The following is a 10,513-nucleotide window of genomic DNA, read 5'->3' as shown; positions in this document are numbered from 1 at the left end:
AGAAAACGTCAAGGTACCCTTTTCCACGTGACCAGAGATAAAAGTGTTTACAATGGTCATGTTGAGTTACTAACAGGCAGTATTCTTCCCCTAACCTTGCCCTCAGTCTCTTCTTTAAAAACAATCACAGCTAGATAATTAAAAACAGGGTTTATAAATGAAGCTAACAGGAGACCCTTCACTGCAGCTGCAATGTCACTGACTGCTAAAAACAGACAGACACACACTTTATCAGATTACTAATTAGTTGTTCTGGAGTAGGCTTTAAAAATGTTACATAATTACAAATAACCACATTGTTTCAAGAACCTTTATACATCTTTTAATTAGATTAGCTTTACAAGCAACTTGAGAGCTCTTTCAGTAATGAACACGGCTTTTCAAAAGTTACATGACTTTATAGGAAATCTGCAAATGAATCCTGAATTTCTTTGCCTGCTAGATAAAAGTCTTGTGTTTTACAGCTGGCTAATGTCATGAAATAAAAATAGCATTATGAAGCTTTATCTTTAAACCAGGACTAAACACATATACAGGCCATAAGACAGTTTAAAAATAGGCTGAAACAGGTTCCTGCTTGGTAACGGCCAGAGCTGAAGATTTAACTGACATGAACAGTTTCTAAATGGGCATTAGAAGATCCAGATTGGTGACCTTTTGTAAATAACAAATTGAGAGATTTAAGCACATTTTATCTCTCCCCAGCAAGCACAAATGTAAGACATTGATACTTTGAACAGAAGGACAAACAAAAATGTAAAGGCTTATGTTTTGCATTTCTAACACATTAAACATAATACAAAAGCAGTTAAAAGTTAGAAATGGCATTTCTTAGGCCTAAGACAGTGCATTGCACTGCAGACCAGTAAAGATGATTTACACTCCTTGGTCAGGCTTGCAGAGGCACTTACAGTAGATGTGTTTTCTTCTGATTTACCAGGATGAAGAGAAGAACCAAACTATTAAAAGTTTTGACAGCTAATCTTTTTTTGGGGGGAGGAGGGGATGACAAAAAAACCGAAGACTTTTGTCACAAGTTCCCCTAGTATGCTATCACAATATTGACTTCCCCCCATTCTGTCAGTTGTCACTAAACACAATCCGTTCTTTCATGTTTTACATGAATAGTAAGCTATTTTTTTTAATAAAAATTACTGAGCTTTCCATAGAAAAGGTCTCTAATAAGAGTACAAACTATACAGATGCTAAAATTGTCAATGTTGTACATACAGAAATACTTCTGTGCACTCACATTATTTTGATTGAGGGAATCAAGGGACAGCTGATGGAACGTTTAAGTGGGAAGGCTCATGTTTATAAGGCTGGTAGGATACAGTAGCTTCCCTTCAGGGGGTTACTTTTGAGCATACACCCATGTCTTCAAACAACAATTTTGAAGTATCTGGTTGAATGAACTTTATTCTCTATTGCTTCCTCACCTTAAAGAACTTTTTTCCTTGTCAAAAACATCTTCATATTGATCTGAGGCCAATGCTAAAATTTCTCAGCAGTATGAAAACTTTTACATATTAAGCCTGCAGTGATGCACTTCAGTCTTAATGAATTTAACACACCCATGGCACTATATAGAGAAGGACTATGGGGCAAAACTGCAAATGAGAAGGGATACTACTGCTTTAAGAGTAACCACCTCTGATTTTTAGTTGCATTACCTTACATACAGTAGTGGAAAGTAAGTTTAAAAATGCGTCAAGACTGAGATCTCCCATCAAGGTAGTAGAAAGGGTGTTGGTACATCTAAAAGCCTAGAAAAGCCCTTATATTATAGGGTTCTGATGGTACTTATGGGCAGACTCCACCTGGCAATTCACCTGCACAAGCTCCACTGAAAAAAGCAGATGAACGAGAGCACAGCTGAATGATTTTCAATCCTGTCAAATCACTTTTACAGATAAAGTTCCCAGTGGATCACACCCACAGTTTTCAACATCAAGGACAGTACAGATAGCGTCAAGTTCACTTAGTGCCAGCTAGTCACTTAGAAAACCCAAATGAGATAGATACAGAATGCTTGCTCTCTGGATTCAACATATAAAACTACAAGTTTAAGAAAGTAATTGACAGCAAGATAGGCATCTGTTTCAGTTTAAAAAAAGTTTCAGAGACACAATACAGCAGCAATCTTTTTTTTTTTTTAAATCAAATTAGTGTAAGATATGAACATAAAAACAATCAGGTTCTTAGATGGTAATTAAAGTGCTCCTTTTCGGACTTTAGGTGAAAAGACAAAGTGATCATCATTTACTGGCAATTCTTATTTAAATTAGGTTTTGCATTGTAGGATAACAGTGTGAACAGCACATTTACAAAAATAGATAAAAGCTATTTTGGAGAATGTTTGTTTCGCTCAATTTTGATCAGCTGGACCAAGTTATACAAAATTTATTTAAAATTCAAACTTTCACCAAATTTTTAAAAAGGGGGAGATGAATAACATTGAGATAGATGACTGAATGGCAAAATATGAAGGATAGAAAACTTCTATGTAGGGCACTTTATGTGTAAGTTGTTTCTTCCCAATGCTTATCTTCATATAAGCAGTCACAGGATTGGAGTCACAATCATGTAGTACAATGCTTCAGCAGTTAGAAATCCGTTTGATGCAACATTGAAACCCATTATTTATTTGTTTATTCCAAATGTTGATTTGGCGTTGATTTTCCTTTATCTCATTATTCACATTCAAAAGTTAATAAACAGTGCCAACAACTGTTTGGGGATGGGAGGAAACGAGCCAGGATGTAGCATAAGGAATTGCTAGATCAAAGGCTTTATAAAAGGTCTTTCCCATTTGAATCAGAAGGTTTATTAAGTTCAACCCTCACACCTTTTTCACCTGCTAAAAAAGAAAAAGAAAAAGGTGATTAACAAACATGGAAAGATTGTACTAATACACTTATTTGTATTTTTGCTACTAAACTTTTAATTATTATTATTATTATTATTATTATTATTATTATTATATTTATTTGTATCTCGCCTTTTGCCCAATGCTGGGCCTCAAGGCGGCCTTACAAAGTTTAAAATATACATGGGGGGACACAAAACCATAAACATTTAAAATACACAACAAAATTATAAGACATTAACATAGATGGAGGGCCAGACTATTCTCCAAAGGCCTGCTGGAACAAAAAAGTTTTAGCCTGCTTCCGAAAGCCCATCAAGGAGGGAGCCAGCCTAGCTTCCCCGGGAAGAGAGTTCCAGAGCACCGGAGCAGCCACCGAGAAGGCCCTCTCCCATGTTCCCACCAAGCGTGCCTGTGAAGAAGGTGGGACTGAAAGAAGGGCCTCTCCAGAAGATCTCAAAGCACGGGCAGACTCTTAAGGGAGAATACGTTCTTTCAAATAACCTGGACCCGAACCATATAGGTACAATATGGTACAATAACAAAGCTTCAGCATAAAATGTTGTATTCAATTCAGATTTAACACATGAAGGGCCCATTCGCATGATAATGGAGTGGGAAATAATAAGCCACGGTGGCTAATTTCCCCCTTTGTGTGTTTTGGTTGTGTGCTGGGGGGGTTGGGGAGATTAGCATAATTACCCTTAGCAGCACAGCTTGTCATGTGAACCTGGGCAGAGTGGCTTGTTGCCATGGGTAACAAGCCACCCAGAACCTTACAACAACCTATGGGTGCTGGGTGGCTTGTTAACCATGGCAAGCCACTCTGGCCTCATTCTTGCTAATTCTGCTAATCACCCCCCATGCACAGAAAGGGAAATAAGCCACTCTGGCTTATTTCTACCTTCATGCACTTATGAACCCTGATGTCTAAAGGCCTGTTTGCATGTTATGATAAGCTACTCTGAAAGTAATCTACAGTGACTGGGTTTGGACAGGACGACAAACAACGATGGATTAAATAGTCAACCGTGTATTATTGTGTCATCTGTCGAGACTTTTTCACACTAGGGTTGGTTATTCGGCCGAAATAATCAACGCCAATAACCAATGCCATGCAGAGTTAATTATTTAAACAACCATTGGTTATTGTGTTGTGTGTCTGGCACCATTGACTATTTCATTGCACGCAGTTGGTTATTTTTAGTAACTACAGAGTCTCCTGGCAAGAGCAACCAAAGCAGCAGCTGCCACTCCAGTCCAGCTGGCAGAACTCACAATGGCTGATGGGATACCAGTGGGAGGACTGAGGGGGAGGGAAAGCAAGCAAGCAGGGGATATGTCAATCAAACACATCCTTGACTAATAGTCAACTTGATGTTGGGCTTGATCCATACTATGATAACCAACCGTGGAGTTGACTATTAACCAATTACCTAGTGAGGTTGTGGGCTCTCCCACACTAGAGACCTTCAAGAGGCAGCTGAAAAACCATCTGTCAGGGATGCTTTAAGGTGGATTCCTGCATTGAGCAGGGGGTTGGACTCGATGGGCCTATAGGCCCCTTCCAACTCTACTATTCTATGATTCTAACCCATCATTGACTTGTGTGTTGTCTGAAAGCAGCCAGTGGGTTGGTTATTCGCTCACTAACCCATGTTACTCCCAACAGATTATCAGAAGCACTGCGGCTTGCCATGGCTTGTTTCCACCTTAGTCCTCCCATGTATCTTTGCAACATAACCTCCATAGCATACTCCAGTACACTGCTTATGAGTGCATAACGAGCATAGTAGAGGCTTTTTTGTAGAATCTGTCTTTCACTTTTAGGGAGATTTGCACAAATTTAACTTTATTTTAACCTTTGGGGAGATTTCTGTAAAATCCATCAAGCTCAGTAACTAGTCTGCTAAAGTTGAATAGTTACTGCGTTTTAGCAGATATGCACAAATCTCCCTGAAAAGTTTTATTTTAAGAAGAGTTAAATTTGCACAAACCTCCCCAAAGGTTAAAAACCAACAACATTAAATGTGCATAAATCTCCCCAAAGGTGGTGGTGGTGGGGGAGGTGTCACTGAAATGACACAAGTAAATTGACTAGTGTCATTTTGCCGCTCTTGTCATGTATCTTTCTTACTGTTTTAAACAACCCATGATGAAGCCACTGTGCTGGGTTCAGATGTCATAACAAGCCACCCTAAACAGCCCTCCTACAAGCCATGGGACCTCAGGGTGGCTTGTTTGCAAAAACAACCCATGACTGAGAAGCTGCGCCAGGTTTGGACATCAGTTTGAAACTGATTTCTAGCATGCTTACCAAAAAAAGCCCGTCCTGCACCAGGATAGTCCAGCTATAAGCAACCATAGCTCTATTTTTCTCAGTGGACATAGTTGGGTTTTCTTAATGCCAAGGAAACTAGTATATTTCAAAATATCTGTTCATCAATTCATTTGTTCGAGATTGTAATTATAAAATCTAATTAATAACAATCTTTAAACACAATCTAGAGTGCTATGATTGAACTAGTTTCAAATAACAGGGAATGTAGAAAGCCTCTGTGCCATTAGGGATGGGGCTCAAAATAAAATGGCCATTTCCAATTCAATACTGAAGGTATGTATTCTATTCAAATTCACTTATGAACTTCAGCTGTTAATGCTAGTATACTCAGAAGGTGCTGTTGTCAGTTACTTTCTTAATCGTGAATAATATAAGTTTTTAGGAAAAGAGAACATGTGAGTACACAGAAAACCAGTTACCTGTTAAGTATTTTACTTTAGCTCGGGCTCTTTCATCTGCGTCAAAATACCACACTGTTATTGCGTACCTTCAAAAGAATAAAAAAAAGTTGAAGTAGTAGCACACTGTATCAAAAATTACCTTTTACATTAAGATTCTTTCTTCAAGGTTTACTATACAATTATACTACTCCAACCTAGCCGATTGTGCATTGCTTCCTTTCCCAATAAGGTGCTATAGAAGGTATCCCATGCAGGGAACTTCCATGACATTTTAGTGATCCCTGTCTCTTTATTATTATTATTGTTGTTGTTGTCAAGGATACTATGCATTTAGCCTTGCAGGAAACCCTACACGCAAATATGTCCAAATTAAAAAAAAGGAAGGAAGCAGCAGTTCCTATCGTTGATATAAAAATCCCTGGTTTGAATTCAAACTTAATCATATTAGAGGTGGTTCGCAAATCGTGCATTAATTAATGGTGAACACGAGAAGGTAGGAGCAAGCACGCTGCCTCCTAAGTGTTCCTCATTTCTGCTTTCATTTTACAACCTAAGATTCCTTGATCATAGGCTGCTTTCGTGACATCTGAACCCAGGCACTCTGGGTTGTTTAGGGGTTAGAGAACCTAGAGTTGACCTGAGAATCAATCATAGGTCTCTGCAAACTGGAGGTTTCTGCATACCTAGGAAACTCAGAGGTATGCAGAAGTACAAAACATTTAAGAAGGAATCCACCGCAAACCATGCAAACTCTCCCCCTCCCCGCCCTCTGAGTTAGAAGAGGATTTTGCATGCATGATGTCCATGATTGTTTCTTTGAGTTCAGCTCTGGGCACATAAAAGCTCCATTTTCTCTGGCTGTTCAGGAAGGAAGAATGCAGGAAAACCTTATCTGTGCGTTGGCACTAGGGGAGGAGAGAGAAGGGGGCAGGGTGTGTGCGCAAGCACACACAAAGCATCAGTAGCACTGCATCTGCTCAATGAGTATGGTATGGGGTCTGCTCATTGAAGTAGCAAATGGTTTCACTCTTAGTTTTACTGATTAGGAACACACAGAAGAGCATTTAACTGTCATTTTAGGCAAGATAAGGATGCACCCTCAAAAAGAAGAATGGGAGATGAAGGTGCCTTAGGAGGAGTCAGAGCTAGGAGTTACAACACGCACCAAGTAAATAGGGCAGAACACATTAGGGATGCAGCAAAGCACTTTGCTGCAGGAGCTACTTATAATTACTATTGTCTATATGTATGGTATAGCAAAGCAGATGGCACCACTCCCCTTTACTTAAAAAACTTAACATTTATTACATGCCAAAAAACTGACCTGCTAGCACAAAATGCAAATCACTCAGAAAACAACTCATGTCTATTCTACTCTAGTGATAAATATACTGAATATCTTACTTTTACAGCCTAAGCATGTGAACCCAGGCCACAGCTAGACCGAAGGTTTATCTTGGGATCATCCAGGGTTCGCCCCTGCCTGAGCACTGGATCCCCTGTGTGTCACCTAGATGAACAGGTTTGACCCCTGGACGATCCAGGGATAAACCTTAGGTCTAGCTATGGCCCCAGACTGCTTCCCATGGAGTGGGTTAATTTTTTAAACAAGCCACAGCAATGACCAATGGCTTGTTCTAGTGGTTGTTTTATCCACAATATAATCCAAACCCAGGACCCCCAGTTCATCAAGGGCTGAGTCAAGCAGCAAGTGACTTGCTTAGCAAAAGCGGCAAAAACCTCTGTTTTCACGATTGTGGCCAAGCTACTTCAAGCCTCCCTCCTCCCTAGTGGCAGACACTCTAACAGTGCCTAAACTGCACTTTGGAGGCTCTGTTACTGGTTTCCTGCTTATTAAAAAATCATGTCCTGGCCATTTGTGCAAAAGGACACATTTTTTCCTTTTGTCGGTCTTCCGCTATAGCGGAATAGCATTATAGCACCATGAAGAAATAAAAAGGGGGAAAGCAGCCCATGACATGGTGATGAAACCGATCAAGACACTGACAGAATGGGATGAATAGTGAAAACATCATATAAACAGTACAAGAGAGAGGTGGGGGGAATCAAACAGGAACATGATATCCCCAGCAGCTGTCAGTTGCACCATCGAAATAGTGCTATAACACTATGAAGTTTTTAAAAACAAAACAAAAACAAAAAGAGAAAAGCACGTCACATCACCAATGGAAAAATGCATGTCATTCCTGTTTCGGGAGGGAAAAATGAGGTGGCGCATACTTTTCTTTGAAAAAGAGGGGAAACCAACTCAGGGTGGGGCACACTACAAGGACACCCCCAAGGCTTTAGTTCACTCTTAAAATTTTGGGGATCTCCTTGAGAAGTGGGTAATTTTAAAAGTTTTCCATGTTTGACAGATGGGGGAAAGTACTTTACATTCCTGACTTCACAGGAATGTAAAGTACAAGTAAAGGGCACCCCTGACCTTTGGCATGTCCTTGTCCTATCCATCTCATCCGGACTTGGCACCCCCTCTTTTTCATAAAATAGTGTGCTCCGATCAGGCGGGAAAAATGGGATGGCACACACTTTCCCATAAAAAAGAGGGGTTGCTGTCTCAGGATGTGTGGACTATAAGGAGAAAGCTGTCTGAGGTTGGGTTGAGGGCATCCCCTTACAAAGTCAGTAATGTGAAGTCCTTTTATTTTAAAAAAATTCATGGTGCTATAGTGCTTTTCTGATGGAGCGAATGATAGCTGACGGGACCGTGTTCCTGTTCAATTCCCCCCATATTGTACTGCTCGTACATGATGTCTTTACTACTTTCTCCATACTTTCAATGTCTTGGTGAGTTTCATTCCTGCTATCATTGGCTGCTTTCCCCCCTTCTTTTTTAATGGTGCTATAACTAAAGTGCTATTGCAAAAGCAATATGTTTTAAAACTTTTTTAATGCCAATGACTGAAAGGAGTAGCAATAAGAACAGGGCTGGGCTGGGCAAACAAGATGGGTTCTGCCACAGGGGACCCTGGGATACTGGCTAGAGGACCAAGATGAAAGGAGCCACAGCAAGTCTGATAATTTGTCAAGTACTCAAACCATGCAAAACAACCCACAGGACATTGCTTTTCGTGCAAATGCACGCATTATATCTTCTACTGGCATCCCTCCACATTTTCCTATATGATGTGGGCAGCAAGCATGTCCTTATACCTTGCAGGTATAAGTGTTTTATTCTGTTTTTATTTTCATTTTATCTTGTACACCACTCTGAAATTTTCAATGGAGAGTGGTATATAAATATTGTAAATGAATAAATAAATAAATAAATAATCCTGCCGTTTCACGCATCCCTTTAAAATATGTGTCATGGTAATTGCACAGTAGCAATGCAACTATTTTTATCCTCCTTTCTTATGTATTGCCAAATCATAGCCAAATACATCTGTTAACATTTTCATATTGATGCCTGGCATCCTTGATTAATCCCTTCACTTTTATCCACCTTACATAGATTTTAAATTCAAACAAAAAAAGAGGTGTACTTACTGCAGTCCAACAATTCTGAAGAAACAGCCAATTTACAACACATGGCAATATAATCATACTTTTTTTAAACTACTACAGCAGCATACTTCCCCCCCCCAAAAAAAAATCATTTTGGACCTGCAGGCACATTTGGGAATTTAAGAAACTGCTGCGGGCACCATCACAAAATGACTAATCTGTGGATCGTCACTTTGGCTTCTCTACCAGTCACGTCTATGGATCTTATTCAGCAAAAATGTTTTTATCACCTGGACACTGCAACATCTCTTTAATAAAGCATTGTCTAATTCAGCTAAAGCTGCTTTTAAACATATGGTTTGGTAATGTCCAATAGTTGCTTCTTTTTAGGAGGCTGTTAAACAGATAATCTTTGTACTGGAACAGTCTTTAATATTCACTGACGTACATGCTCTTTTAAATTATTGACCTGCTCTGTGAAAATTAACACTTGATCAGTGTAAATGGATTCTCTGTGCCCTTTTGACAGCTAAAAGACCGATATTAAAACCTTGGAAGGATAAACACTCACCTCTTGAAATGCAATGGATTGAGGACCTTACAATGTTTTCAATATTTGAACAGGTGTGGCATATAGAATAATACTTCAAATGGATACTTATTGGGATATTTGGTCTGCTTTTCGTGAAGTCTATGTATAATTGCCATAAAGTTATAAGTATTTTATATGTATTAATTACTATGAATGCATACAAATCCATATACGTATATTCAAAAATGGTTTTTTTAAACTAATAGTAATAATAGTTTTACAGGTGCCTGCAGGCAGGACCCCTTAGTGGGTGCCGTTGGAGATGCCTGGGGCACCATGGCACCCACAGGCATTGTGTTGGGGACCCCTATATTAGAGCTCTCAAATCTTTGGCTTTTGTTGAACTAATGGAAACATAGCATGCTGTTAGTCAACCCAAGTTAGATGTCCAAGATTTGAAAAGCACAAGCTATGTATTCCAAACACTTGAGGGAACCACTCAGACCTTGACCGCTGGTTACTTTCCGGGGAGGGATCAATATATTTTTGAAAGCTATCCAGTAACATTTTTGCAGCTTTCCAATTTCCTCCCAACCGTATAATCTTAAAGTCTGCATGTCTACATTCATTCATCTTACCTTGTAGCAAATGCAGGCTGCACTTCATGAGGGTTGCGGCGGTCAGACCAGAAAAACAGCAGTCTATCAAATTTAGGTTCAATGTCAGCAAACTGGGCTTTGCCTTCTGGAAATATTCGAAGAATACCTCCACTTTCCTTTAAAAACACACACACACCAATTCACCTTTTTTTTAAAAAAAAATCAACGGTCTTCATATTCATAGCATGCTATCAGCAATTTAAATGTGCTATCAGCAATTTTAAAGAATTAACAGCACCTTCA

At 39.4% G+C, this 10,513-nt stretch overlaps 1 protein-coding gene across 2 annotated transcripts in view; it reads right to left on the bottom strand.

Annotated features, from left to right (window-relative positions):
* Window positions 1-297: 297 nt before the first annotated feature.
* Window positions 298-10,513, bottom strand: part of EGLN1 (egl-9 family hypoxia inducible factor 1) — a 49,560-nt gene continuing 39,344 nt past the window's right edge. Inside the window, exons 3-5 of one of the 2 annotated variants that reach the window (XM_063124384.1) lie at window positions 10,250-10,386; window positions 5,630-5,697; window positions 298-2,860 (exon numbers count right to left, since the gene is read on the bottom strand). In XM_063124384.1, coding sequence (XP_062980454.1) covers window positions 2,793-2,860; window positions 5,630-5,697; window positions 10,250-10,386 — 273 coding nt within the window. In that variant the 3' untranslated portion in view covers window positions 298-2,792. The remainder of the gene's footprint in view (window positions 2,861-5,629; window positions 5,698-10,249; window positions 10,387-10,513) is intronic. The other variant, XM_063124385.1, reaches the window with a different exon arrangement.

Source organism: Elgaria multicarinata, chromosome 4, assembly GCF_023053635.1.
Source record: "Elgaria multicarinata webbii isolate HBS135686 ecotype San Diego chromosome 4, rElgMul1.1.pri, whole genome shotgun sequence".
Lineage (NCBI taxonomy): Eukaryota > Metazoa > Chordata > Lepidosauria > Squamata > Anguidae > Elgaria > Elgaria multicarinata.
This window is presented reverse-complemented; position numbering and strand designations above follow the sequence as displayed.